The 21,897-nt window shown below is 41.9% G+C and overlaps 1 protein-coding gene across 2 annotated transcripts in view; it reads right to left on the reverse strand.

Annotated features, from left to right (window-relative positions):
- Positions 1-21,897, reverse strand: part of LOC137653757 (serine-rich adhesin for platelets-like) — an 81,010-nt gene that overhangs the window by 24,039 nt on the left and 35,074 nt on the right. For both annotated transcript variants that reach the window (XM_068387381.1, XM_068387382.1), the window contains exons 3-6: positions 13,725-13,879; positions 8,473-8,622; positions 8,140-8,322; positions 4,602-4,764 (exon numbers count right to left, since the gene is read on the reverse strand). In XM_068387381.1, the coding sequence (XP_068243482.1) occupies positions 4,602-4,764; positions 8,140-8,322; positions 8,473-8,622; positions 13,725-13,879 (651 nt within the window). The remainder of the gene's footprint in view (positions 1-4,601; positions 4,765-8,139; positions 8,323-8,472; positions 8,623-13,724; positions 13,880-21,897) is intronic.

A 21,897-nucleotide genomic window follows, 5' to 3' on the forward strand; every position in this document is an offset into this window, starting at 1 on the left:
TCTACAGGAGCAGGTGCGGCAACAGACGGTGTGACTGCCTGATGCGGTACCGCTTTGTCTCTCTTAGGAGGTGAGCAGTCGTCGGAAGACTGCAGCGAGTCCGAACTGACCCAGTGGCTACAACTGGGCCGTTGGACTTGCGCGGAAGGGACCGACTTGCGCTTAATAAGCTGCGAGACCTTGGTCCAAGGTTTCTTACGAGAAACCTCTTCCGCAGACGAGAAATAAATGGGCTCTCTCGTCTTTGTGTGGGTGGGGCGATCTTGGGTAGATACGCCCGAAACCACGGAGGGAAACGTCTGTTCGTTGATCAAGGCCTGACGAACCCATAAGTCGTTCGACATTACTTCTCCCCTGGGCTTGGGAGCTTGCAAGAGGTCCCGGACTAGGTGAACGACAGGCACGAACAGACGAACCCTCGGACGCAACACTGTAACACTTTGCGCATATCACTTTATCACTTCGATTTTCTGTTTTGCACTTATTTCACTGAAATCGAAACTTTTACCGATTTCTACCTGAAACACGCAATTCTACCCTTCATTAAAAGGTAGTAATTGCGAAAACAGTCGTATAATGCAGCTCATTAATACTAGCAAAAAACAGAAAACATATATTAAGATAAAGAATTCAGTGGCTGGGAAAGAGACTAAACACTAGTTCAAATAAACTACGTTTACAATCTCTCACCGCACATAGCCTGGGGACAAGAATAAAACCCTAGAAACGTTTTACCTTCTTCCCCGTACAGCGACTAGGGAGGAGAGTAGGCCTAACACGAGAACAACGTTACCCGCTTGAACGGAACGTTTTTTCTCCTCTCTCTCCCTCCGTCTCTATCTCTCTCTCTCTTTCTCTCTTGATTTCGCACCTAAGAGAAGACCCCAATAATATATCGTCAAAAAAACATGTTATTTGACTAAAGGAAAAAACTGAAAGGTTTTCCAAATAAAAAGTTCCTTTAATTTAGAATTTAAAACATTTAAGCTAAGAAAGAATGAACGAAACGTCAGAATCGATTTACTCTTACTGCAAAGTGAAACCGTGATACTGTACACTCTCTCTCTATCGTAACGATAGAGCGCATGTTGAACGTCCTGAACGTCAACAACTGCGTAGTCTAAACGTTAGTTCATCTTTGAAAACAGTACGAAGACTATCAAAGAAATTCTTTCATAAAACATTAAATTTAAAAAGTTTTAAATTCTTTAAAGGCTAAATACGATATAACGGGCTCAACGTTGATTAACTTCGGTTCCAAGTTAGGACCGCCTACTATCAGGAAAGGTCGCATATAAACAAAACATAAAAATTTATTTTTATATGTTTATAATAAATGGAAAGTTAATCGAAGAGGCCTAATAAAGGCGGAGAGATATAAAATATATAGATCTATAACGTGTTAAGCAAAATTACTAAAAACCTAAACACATTTCCGTCTAAGGGAAGGATCGGCCATTTAAAAGTGAAAGAGAGTCCATACTCTCTTTGTCACCATAATTAAATCTATCCAAAACGAGTTCAAGTTTTGAGATGAAGATAAAACCCCTGCATAGCGAAAGCTCAAAACTAGAATACAGTGTACTTCACCAAATAGTTGTGAAAACAAATCCAGTTAGTAACAGCGTATTAGTAGGTCTTGCCGGTAGCCCGACAGAGAGAAAATTGGTTCTTGTTTACTTGGAGTACTAAGTACCTGCTCGACAGATGGCGCTGTTGATGTACACCCCCACCTGCATAGCGATCGCTGGCGTATTTTGACCGTAGGTTTTTCTGTCGAGCAACAGAGTTGCAGCTTATATGATCACCGGCTAAGTTTAATATTGAAAAAATTGTTTTTGCTACAAACCCATCATCTTAAAATAGTTATCCTGTATGTCAGCCCTCCTTCAACACGTAAGATGTGTGAGCATTTATAATGCCGTTTTCATATTTGCTCTGCTTTGTTTGAAGAGAAAAAACTTTGATGGAGGCTCTTGAGTCTGGCTCATGTCGTTCATATTTCTTCCCTACACCTGGCATCCATTGCTAAAGAAATTAGTCCATCATTAAGGACCAAACATCTGCTCCACCTCTACTGTTTAAAAGCAGAGACCTACTGGAAACTTACCTGTCTGGCGATCACCAGACCAGGGTTCAAGTTCTGCTCAAGCTCAATAGCTTCTTGTAGTGTCTGCAACCTCAAAATTCATGTGAGCTAAGGAAGGGGGGTTTGGGGGAGCCTATAAGCATAACTGCTGTGTCATCCTCAGCCATAGTCTGACCCTCCATGGTCCTAGCTTGGGTGAAGAGGGGAATTGGGTACTGATCATTTGTATGAATGGTCAGTCTCTAAGGCATTGTCCTGCTAGCTGAGGGCATTGACTTGCTAGTTAGAGCAATATTACTGTCCCTTGCCTCTGCCATTCATGAGTAGCCTTTAAACCTTTCAGAGACTTATACTAAATGTAGCAGAACTTCATGGGGGGTTTCAGGGAGCCTATAAGCCTAACTGCTGGGTCATCCTCTGGCATTGTCTGGGCCCCCATGGTTCCAACTGGGCGGAGACGGGAATTGGGTGCTGATCATTTGTACATATGGTCAGTCTCTAGGGCATTGTCCTGCTAGCTAAGGCAATATTACTGTCCCTTGCCTCTGCCATTCATGAGCAGCCTTTATACCTTTCAGTGACTTATACTAAATGTAACAGAACTTCATGGAGGTTCACACCCAGATCTCTGAACTCTCTGAAACACATCCTACCACCAAGAAAGCCTAGCATATGAGCCCTTTAAGAAAGCCTAGCATATGAGCCCTTTAAGAAAGCCTCTTTGAAAAACTTCCCTCCAATAGCTTCCTTTCTGCTATCCTAGATCTCTGCAAGATATGTACATTATTAATTAACCTCCTTACTCTTCCTCCGGTCGCCTTGGTGACAGCGGAGGTAGCAGCAGTAGGGGATTCAGAGTATGAAACTTCATCTGTGGTGGATAATGAAGGAGGGTGGGCTGTGGCACCTCAGCAGTACCAGCCAAACTCGGCTGAATCCCTCGTCAGGCTGGGAGGACTACCCCAAAATTGGGGGAAATGCCTTGGTAAATAGACTCTTTTGTATCATTCTCTTTTACATTCCGTTTGCTATGTTACAAGAGCTGACCACTTCCTCTCAGCCACTATATGAACCACTGTTTTTTTTTTTTATTCTCACCTTGTCAGCTAAAGAAGGGGGGGGATTTATCCTATACCCTAGTCAAGAACCACGAACATATATCTTAGGAAGGCAAGGTATTCTTGATGCAAAGAGAAGGACGGAAGGGAGGAGTACAGTCAGCTGATAAAAAGTAAACAATTTACCTGTCAGACATAAATACTTATGTTCTGGTAAGTCTGTTTTTCTAAGAAACTCCTACTGTATCTATCAAAACTATATGCATTAGACATATAATAAAAGCTTTAATAACAATGCATATAACTAATGTACTAACAGTTGAGTCAGATAATGCTGTTTATAACATAATTAACTAGAGGGGCACTCAGTAGAGTGTAGCCCTCTGCCGTGGCAGCTTATATTTTGACCTTGACCTTTGACTTAACATGTATTAATTGCTGTGGATTTTCATAATCAAATATGAACCAAGTTTGAAGTCTCTATGACAACAATGTCCAAGCTTATGGCTGATTACATGAACTGGACATTTTGCTTAACTGTGACCTTGACCTTGACTTTCCAAAATTTAATCACTTCCAGCTTTTTACATAACAGTTAATCTCTGTAAGTTTCATTACCGTACGATTCAAATTGTGGCCAGGAAGCTGTTCACAAACAAACATACAAACAAGGGGTAAAACATAACCTCCTTCCTTCCAACTTCATTGGCAGAGGTAATTATTATTATCATATTCTCAAAATGCTTTGCTGACTACTTTTGGTTTGGAGAAACGGGCATCTTAGGCTTTACCTAAAAGATCAACCTTGGGCTCTTCCAAAATATTTTAGTTTCAAAAGCTTACCTCATACAATGATCAACCGACAAAAATTAAAGAGAAAAATGTAGTTCACTAAATTTTGAATATTCAACAAGGATATACAATTACTATCAGAGCACTGAGTGACCCCAATACATATCTGTCCAGGGGAAGGGTTCTACTTTCTTCTAAGTGTGTGCCTAAGGAGTCCTGACACAAAGAACCAGGATACAGTATTGTAAATTGATGGTGTTACAATAAAACTTCTATAGCATACACTCTTAACCCTTTTACCCCCGGGCTATTTGGAAATTTCCAGCCCTTAACCCCCAGGGGTTATTTTTTATCAAGCACATTTTGCAGTATATTTTTTTTTCAAATTTCTCTAACAGCCTTAATTTTTGTCATAGAGGTCAGGTTGGTCTCATTCTCTTGGAAAATGCCTGAATTTTCTCAAAAAATTATAAAAAATATGAAAACAAAAAATACTATAGCTTTTTTTGCAAGGACGTACCGGTACTTCCATGGGGGTAAAGGGATGGCTTTTGTGAAACGTACCAGTACGTCCTTTGGGGGTAAAAGGGTTAAGATATGAGGAAAAGCACTAAACCATGAAAGAGCAATATGAATTTGATGGAAAGAACCTATAACATTACCTTGCTCTGGTTGTTTCAGATCTTCCTCTTGAATTTTGTATTCCAAATAAGTATCCTTAGCACCAGCATGCAAAAGATGTCTGAAATCTGTCAATTTGTGTTGAGGGGGTCTGGATATCCGACCAGAGCGAGTCCTGGATACCTTTAGTTTAGTCTCCTCTTCCTGGAAAAACACAAATAATCAATTGTAAAATGTAAAACTTGTAGAGCAATACTGTCCCTTGTTAAAAAGCGAATGCAAAATTTACATGAAAAAAAAAATAAAGTTTGAGCATTTCTTGAACTACAAGTCAGTAGATATCTGTGTGCAATTAAAAATCAAGCTTACAGGAAAAAAGCATCCTATTCTGGGACAACACTAAGCTGATTATCCATTAAACTTATATTTCAATACATATGTGGTTTGACCATCTTGATCCAGAACTCAAACTAAAAGTGGTAATAGACAAAGCATCCCAAACCATAATTTGAAATGAATAAAGTATTGCAAGTACTATATTTGAACTGACAGCTCAGAGTAGGTTGTATGACGACTACTGTACAGATAACAGCACACGTCAGAACCATTTCTACTTTGGTGACTTTCAATAATAATTATGAAACTAACAGCAGTTGCTTATCCTAAGACTAAAGAGATGATACTCTATCCCTTCACCGAGTTCAATTTCAGAGTTATCCTTTATGAACCTAGATGTCCTTTTGTCGTCATTGACTGTAACAGTTAGGCTACGCCAAATGGAAGGGTTTGGTGGAACTCTTCAACCTAATCTTCCTCCTCTTAACCTCCCTTTCCCTTCCGGGCACCATTTTTAGGGAAACATCTCGACCATAAAATCCAAAGGCTGAGAGTACCTGGGCTTATGGTCTCTATTTGCTTTAGCTTTTGGGCTGAGAGTACCTGGGCTTATGGTCTCTATTTGCTTTAGCTTTAGGGCTGAGAGTACCTGGGCTTATGGTCTCTATTTGCTTTAGCTTTAGGGCTGAGAGTACCTGGGCTTATGGTCTCTATTTGCTTTAGCTTTAGGGCTGAGAGTATTTGGGCTTATGGTCTCTATTTGCTTTAGCTTTATGGCTGGGAGTACCTGGGCTTATGGTCTCTATTTGCTTTAGCTTTAGGGCTGAGAGTACCTGGGCTTATGGTCTCTATTTACTTTAGCTTTAGGGCTGAGAGTACCTGGGCTTATGGTCTCTATTTACTTTAGCTTTAGGGCTGAGAGTACCTGGGCCTATGGTCTCTATTTGCTTTAGCTTTAGGGCTAAGAGTATTTGGGTGCACATACATTCCAACCGTCCTCGTCCTTGTACAGGAGGATGGGGAGGGATACTTCAAAAAAGTACGAACCAAATTGTAATTAAAAGTTATTCAGTTGCATAGTTTTCCTGTATCTAGCGTCCTGTCCAGCAACATAACAGTACGAATACTGCGGCCCAAGGGAGGGGAAGAAGAAATGAAAAAGGGTATGACATTCTTCCCTTTCATTCCTAGATGTACGTCACGACCACTATATTAGATAAGATGCCTCTTGTCCCAGGCGGGATCAAGGCTTGCTACGCAACCTGTTGAGCAGCTACCACAGGTCTCTGAGGTAAAAGTATCCAGGCATTTGTGGATATACTCCCTAAGGTAGTAGGCAATAAAGGTTGTCTGGCATTTTGAGACTCCTGCTTTCTTGTACTGCAGTTCACCTGTAGGCTCTCTAAAAGCAATGTAAGTGCACTTGATAGCCTTATGAAGCCAAAATGAGACTGTACTCTTGGATATCAGCTTCTTACCCTTCCAGTGCTAAAGGACAGACTCTGGTGCTCCAGTTTGAAGCACTAAAGTCTCATGAGGTGGCGGCCCCCCACGGGACAAGGAAGTAGATCATCTAAAATGCTGGTCCGGCTTGGAGAGAGAAGATGGAGAAGGACTCAAACCTGGGGTTGTGGACAGCGGGGCTCTGGGTCTTGGCTATAAATCTACACAGCAAACATAAAATCCCTCTGAATAACTCAAGGCATATGAGATGCTGTACAACTTGCCCAATCTAGATGCGTTTCCAGTACTGTACGTACTTTCTCTGCCCTGCATGTGCAGCAAGAGATCAGTCAGGGGAGGTTCTCGGCATTCAGTGGAGTGAAAGGAGCAATTAGAAGACACTTTCATTGACTGTATTTGTGGCAATGGTGTCACAGAAGCATCCTGGGAACATCCCGAACGTCTGAAAGTGGCTGCCTATGTCCTGAGCACCAGTGCTTGTGCTTGGTCTCACACTGGTAGCAGAGGCATGAAGTCCTATACATCGTAATTAAAGGAGCTTCTGTACCATACCAAAACACCTACCCATTAGGAGAGTAGGGCTTAGTACAGTGCTGCTCCTCCCACAAAATCATGAAGAATCGGTCAAGTTTCATGAGACTGCCTTATTGATTATCTTGTACTTTTCAGCAGACGTCATGTCAGAAGGATAAGCTACAGGCGTTAGCAGCGTGCATCAACATCTATTCAGCATGCACTGCTTCTCTCTCTCCCAAAAAGAGAGCGAGAACATCCAGTAAGTGGGAAAAGACGTGTGGTACTCTTTAATCCAGATTGGCCATGCCCATGTTCAGCTTATAAGAAAATTGTAAGTACCCACGTTGCTTTCCACTATGGAACAACTCTCACCACTCCCTGAAGGAGGGAGGTTCCTGGTACCACACTGTCACCCTCACCGAAAAAGAAACAGAAGTAAGTCACACATACACCATGACTCCTATCGATCAAACCTCCTAGACTATTGTAATTCAATGACGTCTTATAAGCGTTTTTCTGGAAGTAGTAGTGAACACTCTCTGATGAAGATGAGGCAAAATAGGGGGAACATGAAGTTTGCCTTCTACAATTGAACAAGAGGATAACGACAACGACACTGCCACCGGGAAAGAGATCACAAGAACTCTATGAAGAGACAGCACAACCTGGTACAGTATTACATCCTTAGTACATTCCTGGGAACAGGAAGATACTAAAGGTAAGAAGAAGGGGGGGGGGTTGCAATAAAACCTACTTCCTCCGACTGATCAAATCAATGTCCGAGGGATGCAAACCATCTCAGGGTAGCGTTATCATCGTTGTCAAAAGGCCACACTCTCTAGGGAATAAACAGCAAACAGGAATACTGTATAACATGAACAAGATTGTGGAAATCAGCAAGTTTGCATAGAGAACTGTCACACACCTATAGTTATTGGAAAATAACTGCAAATCCTTTCTTTTTAAATATCCCTCACGCAGGACAATCTGCCAACATATTTATCTAAAAGAAAAAGCAAAAGACTAAACGAACCCGACAAGGACACCTGAAGTATGTCTATGCTATCCGGCGAGTGGGGGCTCAGTGAACTGTCGTGTGGGCGGTACTTACCCACAACTCTATAGCTAATTTGCCATCTCATTATAGGTTTAATCAGCCATACTTAGTTTTACTAAAAGCATACTTCCATTAAAGGACAAACATTTTAATTCATGCAGGAACAAATTAAACAATAGTAATGACACAACAAAAGTCATACATACTGGTTCCAAGACATCCACTTTTACATCTTCGAGTTCTGAGGTGCTTTCAATCTTTGTCATTTTCGACTTCACAGATGGCCTTCCTCTTTTCCTCTTCTTTGGCACTGTTGCTATAGATTCCGGAGCATCATCGCTGTCTTCGCTTATTCCACTCTCCTCACGAAAGCTTTCTGGATGGACAACCTAATAAACAAGATGTGAAAGATTGTATGAATAAATCAGTCTGTATACAGAATCAATATACTAGAAATTATCAAAATTTCACGCAATTACTTGAACATTTCACACAAGAAAATACAAATAAGGGAACACTCAAAAAGCTTTTAAAATTACCTTATAAACAATTTTCATGTTTGTCTTGGGATCATATATCTCATCATGATGAGCAGTCAGAGGAACAGTTAATCGTCTCTGCTGCAATAAGGAAGTTATCTGTTCTAACTGTTCCTTGTGAACCGGTTGTAAAGCTTGAAACGTATTTCCCTGAAAATAAAGTAAATGTAGTCATTTTAAGTATAATCTCTTTGCTATAAATAACTTCACAACAGTATAAAATTCCATTAGCATACTATGAAGAATGTGATCAAACATGAAGTCTTGATTGTCATTGTTATCTTCTACCAATAAAGCAAATACATATTGAAATAGTGGCTAAATGTTCCTACTTTTCAGGAGTAAATTTACTTTATACATGAACGACTGAATATAAAATCAAAACCATTATTCTTTACAACTTAAATCTAATGCTCTTTACAGCTTCAATTTTAAAATATATATAATTAAAGCAAGAATCATTTAATTTCTAAAATGTAATAAACTAAAAGTATAAAGCATGTTTCCTAGGAGTGGCGTAACGACCCAGCAGAGTAATAGTTGGTCTGGGTAATCTGTTATAGAACGGAGACTCTCGATTTGAAAGGGCCTGATTCTAGGATCCGCTCCAGCTGGGTTTTGAGCCTTGGGTGAGACTCCGGGATAAATACGAATGTAACTTGCCCCTATTCTTGAGAATGTGCGATGTCATAAAACCGACCATGTAGCTCATTGACTCTCTTTGCAGAGAACACAGCTAGGAAAAGACCGTCTTCTGCGTCAAGTCCCAATCTGATGCTTGACAAAGACAGTGCTCCTTAAGTGAGCTCAGTATTCCACTATGTTCACAGGTGGTGGTCTGATTCCTGATTGAGGGCAGGTGAGCTCAGAATTCCCACCCCCCCCAAAAAAAAAAAGAGAGAGAGAGAGAGAGAGAGAGAGAGAGAGAGAGAGAGAGAGAGAGAGAGAGGAGAGAGAGGAGAGAGAGAGAGAGAGAGAGAGAGAGAGAGAGAGAGAGAGAGAGAGAGAGAGAGAGAGAGAGAGAGAGAGAGAGAAGAGAGAGAGAGAGAGAGAGAGAGAGAGAGAGAGAGAGAGAGGGAGAGAGAGAGAGAGAGGAGAGAGGAGAGAGAGAGAGAGAGAGAGAGAGAGAGAGAGGAGAGAGAGAGAGAGAGAGAGAGCACTATACAGTGGGTAAGAAATCATCTCAGCAGCCAGAACAGATTGGTTTCACTACAGTAAGTGTACATCTCAAGTTGATTGATGTCTAGACGTGCAAACCCAGTTCCACGCAACTGCTATGAAGGGGGGGAAATCTAGTCCTCCAACTGCCTTCAATCCAATGGAAGTTTGTAGTGTGAGTATGCTTACAGGTCAGTACTGTAATACCACAGTAGCCAGTACTGTACTATCTAGAGGAAGAGGGGATTACAGCAAATCTCCTTTGTCACCGGGCATGGGTTAATTACATAATAATACATGATTGGAGGCGGTGAATTAGACGATTGTTACATTGTAAGAGGATTTATTATCAAAGATAATTTTCTCAAAGAAAATGAGCATAAATCTTCTTCAAATCGAGTGTAACAGAACTTTAAATCTTGATATTACATAACAGAAGAATTATAAGTTTCTCGCTGGCTTTTAAATGATTCCATCAGTCAATTACAATGGAATTAACTTTTAACTAATACAATAATTACACACGGGGAGAGCGGACACTCGGGGAGACATTTAAATGACTTCGAAATATTATAAAAAGAAATCGTTGGATGTCATGGCGTATGGACGTCTGCCATGGTTGAGGTAGGCTTACCATGGCTGGTGCGCCTAGTGAGGGTTGCCCACTCATGAGTAGGATTCGAACTTAATTGGCCTTCAACTCACATAATCTGGACGTTCTTATTTCCCCTACATTGCTGGGGGGTTTGAGGGCTTGTCTCGCCTAAGGGTAACAGTGGCAGGTGATGTAACCGCACCAGACTGGTTCTCACTCTGCGTCCCCTCTCCCCGGTGTACCTGTTGACATGGATACAGATTCAGTACACGTGTGCTTGGGTCAGAAAATACCCAGCAATATTGAAAGCAGCTCGGACTGCTTCCCACAAAACCCATGAATCAGGGAGACGAAGTAATACATTGGCAATATCCGCCCAACTTCCTGCGCCTTTATTTTATTTCTTTTACGTTATTTGTCTTATATGTGACACCTTATTGATCGCTGTCGGGCAAGAGACCAGCCGATAATGACCGATCGCATGCAACTACTTCTGAAAGACATTATAAGACGTATCTTCTATCTATTATTGGACAAATAATATATGCATAAGTCCATCTACGAACCAGTAACACACATCGAAGAGGAGGGAAGAGCACACAGGCGCAGCCGAATTATTCATTGCGTCCAGAACTAGATTGGAGAACATTGATTAACGAGACCTCCTTTTACCTATGACCGAGATCCCTTAGAAACGACGAAAACGTCTGTATTTCTTTGTTTCCAATTGGCAAAACTGGAATAAGTTTCAAATGTTCCCTCCCAAGGAACAGATTCGCTTATGCGAAGTTTCAGAGTCTAAGTATTTTAAATACTAAGATGGCCAATGCAAAAGTTAGGAAGGAACTGCCTGGAATGTCTGGTTATGGGAAGGTAGGAGGGTAAATGTCAGAATGCCTGAAAACTTTAAATCAATCAATCAATCAGTAGGAGGGTAATGCTTAACCTGACTTCCTGTAAGGAATATAATCATCGAAACTACAGTAATGATTTATTAGAACGGAGTTCTAATTATATGATGGTACATAGTCCTTGTCAGTAGAAAAGATTGCTTGCCCATATGCGGTTGCACAAGCATAACTTCTTTGCCTCCAGGTAAGTGTTAAAAAAATGAGCCTGAGCCCGCTTGCGAGAATAATGTATGTGCAACAAACCGCAACATTCTCATCCAAGGAAATTGATCATCGACTAGCTTTAGCATTTTTAACATGTTTGTAGGCATGCGTGCGCCCACGAAAAACACATAGCGATCAGACCTACGTTGGAATTTAAAGTTTACCTACCAGCCTTGTGTGAGGGACAAGCGTCCTCGTAAGTAAATGCTTTCTATAGTTTGTAAAGGTAAGCAGAAGCTGACACTATTCCCTTGGAACTAGAGGCTTGCAAAAATTAACCTTGCAAGGGTATGTCTCACAAGCTCATTGTGCGAGTGTTCCGAAGAGCTCTACATTCTGTAGGGAAACAAGCCCAGAAAGTAAACCCGAAGGATTACGTTTCATGAAACTCAGCGTCTAACAAGACTTGTTAGGCTCAGGGGCACAATGATGGAATGTGGCGGTTTTGTCTTGGTAAGCGAGGATGCGAAACCAAAGGAGTTCGTTTCAGCTTTTAATGGGATGTTAGCAAACGACTGTAGTTGTGTAAACCTCCTCAGGGAAGGGAGTTTCCCATGAAGAAACGTTGTTTAACATATAAGTGTTTGTTGGCCCAGAATGCAAGGAACACAGACACTAGGCAGGTTTGTTCAGGTTTGCCAGCGAAAGCTGGCACACGACAGTGAGCTCTCGTGAGCACTGGTGTGAATAAGCAAAGGCTAACTAGCGTTAGCGAACGCTGTCAGGCGCTAGCGAATGCTGGAAAGGAGAGAACTGAATCTTATCTGCAAAGATGGATACAGGTAATGTGAGTAAGTGCATGCTATTTCGTGTGGCAACAGTTAGCTGAAGTTCTGCGCGCTACCGAAATAGCGCTCACTAGAGGCAACAGTAAACTGGAGCTCTGTGCACTACTTAAGTAGAGCACACTTTCACACTGGCGACTAGGGTCTCACAAACTCGCAATGGGTACTAAGGTGAGCAATCTGGGTTGATTGCATACCTTCATCATGCAGAAGAGCTCGCCCACCCACCCCACTAGAGCTCAGTGGATGAGTGCTCAGCACTGCACATGACTTCTCTGCAAAACTAAGGTCTTTGCGAAGTACTGTACAGTACTCATGGTCATCCTACCCACCACAGGGGGTTGGTGAGTAGCCTTACGGCATCCCCTCGCAAGTGAATGAAAAAGGCTGTGCTGAACTCCGGTGAGTGGGAAGTCCACTAACCCTTTGCCACTGTCAGCAATTCTCCACGCAAGCAGGAAGATCGCTGGACAGTGGCTGGTGGGGGGGATCTTTCCCCCATAAGGGATGATCACCCAACACCTGGTGGAGAACAGGTCTCCTCGAAAGGGAAAGTTGCTCAACAGCCGGTGGGGGAAGCCTTTCCATCGTAAGGAATGGCTGTCCAACACCTGGATGTGGACCTCTGGGTAGTGCTCTCTGCATGTCAGCAAGCTTTGTTCAAGTTGAAGGTCGTCAATGAGAGCTGCCTGTGAAACATAGCCAAAGCCAATTTCTGGGTTCACCCAGAAAAGATCCCCCGACTGGAAATCCCAAAGGGAATCAGTCTGCCACTGCTCTCGTTCCTATGCCGCAGCTGCAGGAACGAAGGTGAGCAGAAGCAGGGAAACACACTCGGAAATATTCCCTTGGAGGTGGGTGCCGTTGCTTTCTAAAGGAAGCAACGGAATTCACACAACAGGGAAGTCCAGGGTCACCATCTGAAAGAAAAGGGACTATTTTAAACCTTTAGGCCAGTTGTCTTTAATCATAAAGCGGTTAAAAGGTTTGGCAGGAGAGCAAGATTACGTCTTTGCTGAGCCAAAATAAGAAGTGATGTTTGTTTACTAGTACTTAAGTGAGCGGGGTGGATGGTGTACCAACGCTATCCCCTCCGCTAACTAGCGGAGGGTAGTTACACCTCGCAAAAACTTCAACATCTGGTTTAAGCTATCGCCGAAATAATACTCCTATATCAAGCGCATAGGGTTTGTATCTAATGCTGGAACAAATAAAAAATTACTTGTAGTAACTTGACAAGTAAAAGTTAAAAAACCAAAAGTTAGTTAACCTTAAAATGACTAAAATAATACAATGAAAGAAAAGGGAAAGCTGGAATTCAAATAGTAAATTAAAGGAGTTAAATGAAGGACTATCAATGGTAAAAGACAATCCTGTCTCCCATCTGTTTACAGGAAGTACAGATCATTAGGAAATAATTACAGGTATCAATATCAGATCATTCATAATAATATTCAATGCCTGTCCACCACCCTCCCTTGTTAAAGAGAAAAAGGAGAGACTCACATCCTCTGGCCACACTATGAGCCTGTTTGTAGCACAGCGGAGGAGAAGAGATCCTACATTCCTATAAACATTACAAACATTCTAATATCAAACCTGCTGTACAAGTTGTATAGGATTTTCTTTTGAGCCAAGTGGCTTGGTAGAGTCTCCAGTTGGTAACTGAAGTATCTGCGGAGGCTCATCACCTTCCGACGAAAAATACACAATTGATGTCAGTGGTGGTGAATTTTCTGCTGGACCATCATTTCCTAAAACAAAAACAAAATTAATAGCACAGTACAAATTTAATAGGATAATAAATTATTAACATTAGAAACTATTCATTCAAACCTAATTTACTTTCACTGAATGTCAGACGTAAAATCACAAATTTTTTTTAAATAATTTGAATTTTTCTTAACTATACAAACCACAAGTACTCTAATAAGAGTATGCTTCAAGCCAAGCTAGATATGGCTATTAACCCTTTTACCCCCAAATGGACGTACTGGTACGTTTCACAAAACTCATCCTTTTACCCCCATGGACGTACTGGTACATCCTTGCAAAAAACTGCTATTTAAATTTTTTTTTTTGCATATTTTTGATAACTTCAGGCATTTTCCAAAAGAATGAGACCAACCTGACCTCTCTATGACGAAAATTAAGCCTGTTAGAGCAATTTAAAAAATATATATTGCAAAATGTGCTTGAAAAAAAAAAAAAAGCACCTGGTGGTTAAGGGTTGGAAAGTTCCAAATAGCCAGGGGGTAAAATGGTTAAAACTTATCAAGGTGGTTGTAGTTCGATGGAAGGTAAGCCTTACCCACTTTTTCCTTAAACCTTGGACTTGAGTAATGGTTAATGATGGAAGTGTAACTTACAGGACACAGATTTGTATAGTCAAGAAAAATAAATAATTAATTTTTAAAATTTGTGATTCGTTCCTACAATACAATACAAACCCTCGTCCCTTAATAGGAGATTCATCCATAGGAGGGAGGAACTCCCTTTAATGAAACTGGCTGCTTTACTTTCCCAAGGAATGTAAAATCACTTCGGTCCTGACTTCTGTCAACCTCTTAATTACCTGGGCATGAAGATGAGGCTGGTGCCAGGCTAGGTCCCTACCAGAAGCTTGTAGATGTTCAAGGAAAAACCTACATCTAAATGGAGGATATGTTGTCTAAATGTACTGTATGATAATTTATGAGATATTCCTAAACAAAACAGATTTATTAAGAAAAGTTTCTTAATCATGTTTATTTGCATCGTTTGTCTGATCCAGAAAATAATGGAGTGACTGCTGCATCCTAAGGAAGGAAAGAGAGGAGAGGTAGAAGAGCAAGTCAATCTTACCTCTCGTTCTAGACTTAGACGAGATGTTTGTTGTCCCAAGAAAGAGAAAGTTTGTTATACGATTTGTAGAACTACTACTACCTGGCCAAGGATACAAGTATCCAGGGATCTAAGGGTATTTTCCCAATGGACAGAGAAGGTTGTCTATCATTACCCAACTCTTTCTTTTCAAGATTTTTACCCGACAGGGATTTCCTAAGAGTTGAGATAGATCCGAATGTTTGACTTCGTGCATTTGAATCAATGATTGTCCTTTTGTCCCCTTACCTACAGGAAAAGCATAAATGATTGTCCCCTGAAGCTAAAAATAACCGAGTTCTCGGATCTTTTCTTTTATTCCTTCGGTTGCTGTAGAAAGAATTGTACTGTCCTCCCAGGATGGAAAGGAAAGACATCCTGGTCCCTGCTAAGACTGGAACTTTTGAATGGCTGGGTACTAGGTTCTGGCCATGAATTCCTGAACCAAGGTGATGGATATCTTATATCCTTCAGAATGTCTTGTGACACAACCAAAGATATGCCATTTCCCACTTGCTTCATCAGAGCCCATCTGCTGCATGTGATAGATTTCAGTGGGATACCTGGAGAGACCTGCAAACTTGCAAAACGATCCATGTAGCTCTAAATCCCTAAGAGCTCTTCATGAGTCTAGACTATTCTCGTGAAGGGTAGGACTCAGGTCATAGTTGAAAATCTTGCAGTGATGTCCTCTACCTACTGTCGAGTAACTGGCCTAACAGCAAAATGGGCAGCAAGGAGTAAGAATCTAGAATCCCCAGGTATGAAGAAAAAAATCCTCAAACACTACCAACAGACTGAATGGCGAGCCGGTTGAGTACTGCATTGGTGAAAACCTAAAGAAAGAAGCTTTTCAACCACACAGTGATGTAGGAATCACAATTTATCGACTGACTATGTTTGCTCAAACAGCCTTCCACCGTAGATGAACCTTGCAAACACCTCTATTGTTTTGAAGACTTCCCAAGAATGCATCTGCTTAATAATGGTCTATGAAAGGAGCATCATTGTTGACGTAAGTGATGAACCGAAGCACTGACGTTAATCACTGCTACTGAGTGCTTTGCCACAATACTTTGGGAAACTTACCAAATACTGTCGCAACGCTGCATGTGTTAAGTTAAGGTTGAAAAGCAAGTGCATTTCTTCCGTGGATCACATCCCTTTGACAGATAGGATACTCAGATGGGAACGCCATCCCTCCCTATAATACTGTATGTTTACGGACTGCAGATTCCCCAGGGGTGAGGAATTCCTGAGATGACCATCATCATGCAGTTACCAGGGTAGCTCTAACAAAACTAGAAGGTAAGGGAAAAGCTGGTTGCTGACTGGTAATCCTTCAGGAACTACTAGGGCAATCACAACGGAGCCGCCCATAGGAAACAAGCATCTCTGTCAATGAAAGAGGTCCTGTCTCTCATACTCTCTCAGGCTTAGGGGTACTAAGTGCTCTAGCTTTTGTAGAGAGAAAGAGAGGCCTCAGTACCATGCACTGTGTAGCAGTGTCACATGAGTGCCTGTTCTTGGTTGGTGAGTATCCCTGACGAGAACTATACGCGCACGATATGGCCTCTCGGTGATTGTATGGGTGCTGAGATTGGACCTGCGAAGTCATATGGTACGATCCCTATCAGGCGAATGAGTAGGAAGACCTTGGTGTCTGGCAAAATCTTGTAGCATGGGAAGATCTCATGTCCTGGTGCAGTCTCTGAGTTTGGGAAGATCTAGGTCTTGGAACAGTCTCAGGGAGTCAGAAAATGTCAAGCGTTGAAAGATTTTGGTATGTAGAAAGACCTCTGGACTGGGAGGGCTGGGAATGAAAAGATAATAGGCAACCAGTATTCTAGCGAGAGAAAAGTGACGATCACCAAGAGAATAATCGTTGGTTCCAATCGTATGGTTCCTGATTGCTACCTGTGGCTGATCCCGTGGAAAATGATGATCACAGAAAACAAGCATGAGGAATCTTAAGTGTAGGTAACATAATCAGAACATTACCGTTATGTTGAAACACAAAAGGAAGACCATAAGGAAACAACACTAATGAAGGGAAGATCTCATAACCCGTACAAGCATTGAGAAAGGTCATAGGTTCCCCTTTCACCAGTGTTGAAGACTGCAAAAGATGGAATGATGCAAATTCCAGGTCTGAAACACAAAAATCACTGAAAATAGGTGCATGAGACTCAATAATGAGGAGCCCCATAAATGTGTAAAAGATCAATCCTGTCGTGTGTAGTCACAGTGACCTCAAGCTGTGACATAGCGCGTGGAGACCCAAGGGGAATTGGAAGGCCAGGATCGTGAAGATTTTTGTGCATGGTGGTCATGCCTGTAGTGATCATGTTGTAGGAAAGGTCAACTGGGACGAGATGGTCGGCTAACATTAATATGCTCATTAATCATAAGTTCGACCAAACTCCTTTAGCTGGGTTGTTGTCTCTGGAACTCTATGAGAGGGAGGGGGACAAGGGCAATGCCAATCACCCTGCATGAGGGTCTGTGTGTTCAGCAAGCAGTGATAGCAAGCATGTGAACACTGTGTACTGAAATATATACTCTAGGAAGGAAGAGTTCCGATACAAAACCGCTTGCCTCGCTTACTAAATGAGATCGTGCCAGGATCGTCTTCCAAGAGCCAAGAGTGTTCAGAAGGGTCATGTAAAGTCACTTGCATGATTCTAATACGAGGACGAGTGGGAAGGTTCCATGTTGTTGTCCGACCTCAGAGCATGGGAGGATCTTGTAACATAGACCAGCTTCATAGCGTAGAAAGATCTTGATATGTCTGTGTAGAGTGCTGAGAAGATGCAGGTGACGGACCCTGTGTGAGAAGTCTGACTGCATTATGTCCTATCGCATGGAGATCGATGACCGCATGAATCCCAGGTGCGTAAAGGTTGGTCAGCAAGAGACATGTGAAGAAGAGGTGTATGATGAGACAAACTGCTAAAGTCATCAAGCAGTCTCAGTGACAATGTTGAAACTGCTCAGGTCCTCACACTACTCATATGAAGGGGGAGCTTGTTCACCCCAATCCTTCCTCTGAGCTGTTATTTTTCTTGGCAGTGATCTCATCATCTCTCTAGAACTGTCTGACAAAGCATGAAAAAGAGGGCAGCCACCCTTTATTCCGTACGTCGCTGTAAGAGTTCGGTCTCGTAACTATCAGGCGCGTGAATACCTGCACCACGTACTGCTCAATGCTGATGATGATCTTGGTGCGTACCGCTTGGTGCTTAGTGAGATCTTGGTATTTATCACTCCTCCTGGCAAGTACTATACTCCAATAAGGACAGAAATCGTTGGAGGCACAGCTATGATGACTGGCCATCTTAGACGACGCCCTCTTTGGGAAAAGTAACAGTGCTCAGCAAAGACCGAGAGTTGTGTGTGCCAACATTTCCTACCATTATGAGACAATTTTTGCCAAACACTGCTCTGGGTACAGGACCTAACATGTGTACAAGCAGCACATACCAATGTTTCTTCCCATTAAAGAACAGCCCCAGCACACACTGCTTCCTTATCTTGCCCAAAAGAGAGAGGAGAGACTATCCAGGATGGAAGAAGAAAGGAGCCCTTCATCCCAACTGGCAGTGTATGATAAACTCAGTACGAGAGTTGCGCGTGCCAATGTTTCTTCTCGCTATGGGACAGCTTTCGGCACTTACTCAAAAAGGAAGGTTCCTGGTACTGTATTGTCTCTACCATGGGGAAAGAAACTGTAGGAGCCATGTTTATGCAACCCCTATCGATCAAGTCTTCCTGGACACCTATGGTAACATTTTATACTTGTTCTCCTCTAGAACTAGCAGTGAAGAATCTCTCATGAAGATAAGGCAGAGTAAAAGGAAGAACTTGAAGTTCACCCTCTACCAGGTCATAAAGTCTGATGTCACCAATCACGAGGGAAGAGACCACATGAACTCTATGAAGAGATAGCGCAACCAGGTGATTTATCCATAACACTGTTCCGAGATTGGAGAGATTCTGAAAGTTATAGGAAGGGTAGTGTCGTTCCCCATTCACACTCGGCTGCAGTAGAACCTTCTTCCTCCAACAGAGTATATCGATGTCTAAGGATTGCTAACCTCCTTAGCATTCATTAGGCAAAATAAGTAAGGGAATAAACAGCAAACAGGAATTCTGTCCACCAGGAACAAAAATGTGGATATCATCATAAAACTGTCCCACAACTACAATTATTGGGAAACGACTGCAAATCCTTCTTTCTAAAATTTTCTCATACACGATGATTTGCCAACACATTTATCTAATAGAAAAAGCAAAAGATTAAAACAGCCCAATGCGGACGCAGGAAGTATGTCTGTGCTATTTGTTGGATGAAAGTGAAGTGGGAGCTTAGCTCATTGGCCTGTCAGATGGGGAAGGCTTATCTTCTCCCCTCCAGCTAACTACTGCCACTCTGTTAAGTTTTAACGGCTGTATCCAACTTCGCTGTAAGCATACTCTTATCAGAGAACAAAGGTTTGTTTTTGTGTAAGAACAAAGGACACTGAGCAATATCATAACACACCTTTCTTAACATTGGATTATTCAACTGACATTGAATTTAGAACCAGAACTAGCAAAACTAGAGAAGGAAATGTGATGTGGATAAGTGTATACTTTAGTTTAATGGATCACAGTAATGAATGAATTAACCAAATAGTTTATAAAATTCTTGTTCAATAAAGAGTAAGTGGCAGAAAATTAATATATCACAGCAAAATTTTCAATATTAATAGTAAAAATTCACATTACTTATATTGGTCCATTTATCAAAAAAAAAAAAAAAAAATGTTTTCCCCAATAGTCATTACCTAATTACTGTACGTAATTAGGTATGGCATGGTTTTAATCACAACCCATCTTGAGAAATTAAGTATACTGTAGCAGTACTGATAAAGCACAGAGCTACATATGCAATCAAGTAATCAACATAAAAAATGTTATTTTCATTAGTAAAATAAATTTTTGAATATACTTACCCGATAATCATGTAGCTGTCAACTCCGTTACCCGACAGAATTCTACGGGAGGGATACGCCAGCTATCACTATACTAGAAGGGGGTGTACTCACAAGCGCCACCTGTGGCCAGGTACTACAGTACTTGTTGTTGACGCCACCTCACTTTTTCCTCGGTCCACTGGTTCTCTATGGGGAGGAAGGGTGGGTCAATTAAATCATGATTATCGGGTAAGTATATTCAAAAATTTATTTTACTAATGAAAATAACATTTTTCAATATTAAACTTACCCGATAATCATGTAGCTGATTCACACCCAGGGGGGTGGGTGAAAAACCAGTGTACAAGACTAAAGGATAGCTAAGTATCCCGTATTTCATATAATCAGTTATCCACAATAACAATGAAATAATAAGTACCTGGTAAGGAAGTCGACTTGAACCGTTACTCTGCCTTTAATAAGATCGTCTTCCTTACTGAGCGCAGCGTTCCTCTTGGAAGGCTGAATCAACTCAAAGGTGCTAAAGTATACAGGGCTGCAACCCATACTAAAGGACCTCATCACAACCTTTAACCTCGGCGCTTCTCAAGAAAGAATTGACCACCCGCCAAATCAACAGGGATGTGGAAGGCTTCTTAGCCGACCGTACAACCCATAAAAAGTATTCAAGAGAAAGGTTAAAAGGTTATGGGATTATGGGAATGTAGTGGCTGAGCCCTCGCCTACTACTGCATTCGTTGCTACGAATGGTCCCAGGGTGTAGCAGTACTCGTAAAGAGACTGGACATCTTTGAGATAGAATGATGCGAACACTGACTTGCTTCTCCAATAGGTTGCATCCATAACACTCTGCAGAGAATGGCTCTGTTTGAAGGCCACTGAAGTAGCCACAGCTCCCACTTCATGTGTCCTTACCTTCAGCAAAGCAAGGTCTTCTTCCTTCAGATGAGAATGTGTTTCTCTAATCAGAAGCCTGAATAGTAAGAAACTGAGTTCTTAGAACTTGGAAAAGAAGGTTTCTTGATAGCACACTATAAGGCTTCTGATTGTCCTTGTAAAGGTTAAGACCTTTTTAGATAGTACCTAAGAGCTCTAACTGGGCAAAGTACTCTCTTCAGTTCATTCCCCACCAAGTTGGACAGGCTTGGGATCTCGAACGACTTAGGCCAAGGACGTGAAGGAAGCTCGTTTAGCAAAAACCGAGCTGCAAGGAACATGTAGCCGTTTCAGATGTGAAAACAATGATCCTGCTGAAGGCGTGGATCTCACTTACTCTTTTAGCTGTTGTCAAGCACACGAGGAAAAGAGTTTTTAATGTGAGGTCCTAAAAAGAGGCTGATTGGAGAGGTTCAAATCTTGATGACATAAGGAACCTTAGGACCACGTCTAGATTCCAGCCTGGAGTGGACAACCGACGTTCCTTTGAGGTCTCAAAAGACCTAGGGAGGTCCTGTAGATCTTTGTTGGTGGAAAGATCCAAGCCTCTGTGGCGGAAAACCGCTGCCAACATACTTCTGTAACCCTTGATCGTAGGAGCTGAAAGGGATCTTACTTTCCTTAGATATAACAGGAAGTCAGCAATCTGGGTTACAGTGGTACTGGTTGAGGAAACTGCATTGGTCTTGTACCAGCTACGGAAGACTTCCCCTTGAGACTGATAGATTCTGAGAGTGGATGTTCTCCTTGCTTTGGCAATCGCTCTGGCTGCCTCCTTCGAAAAGCCCCTAGCTCTTGAGAGTCTTTCGAAAGTCTGAAGGCAGTCAGACGAAGAGCGTGGAGGATTGGGTGTACCTTCTTTACGTGAGGTAGACTTAGAAGGTTCACTCCTAGAAGAAGGGTCCTGGGAATGTCGACCAGCCATTGCAGTACCTCTAAGAACCATTCTCTCGCGGGCCAGAGCGGAGCCAACCAACGTCAGCCGTGTCCCTTTG

This window comes from Palaemon carinicauda, chromosome 14, assembly GCF_036898095.1.
Source record: "Palaemon carinicauda isolate YSFRI2023 chromosome 14, ASM3689809v2, whole genome shotgun sequence".
Classification (NCBI taxonomy): domain Eukaryota; kingdom Metazoa; phylum Arthropoda; class Malacostraca; order Decapoda; family Palaemonidae; genus Palaemon; species Palaemon carinicauda.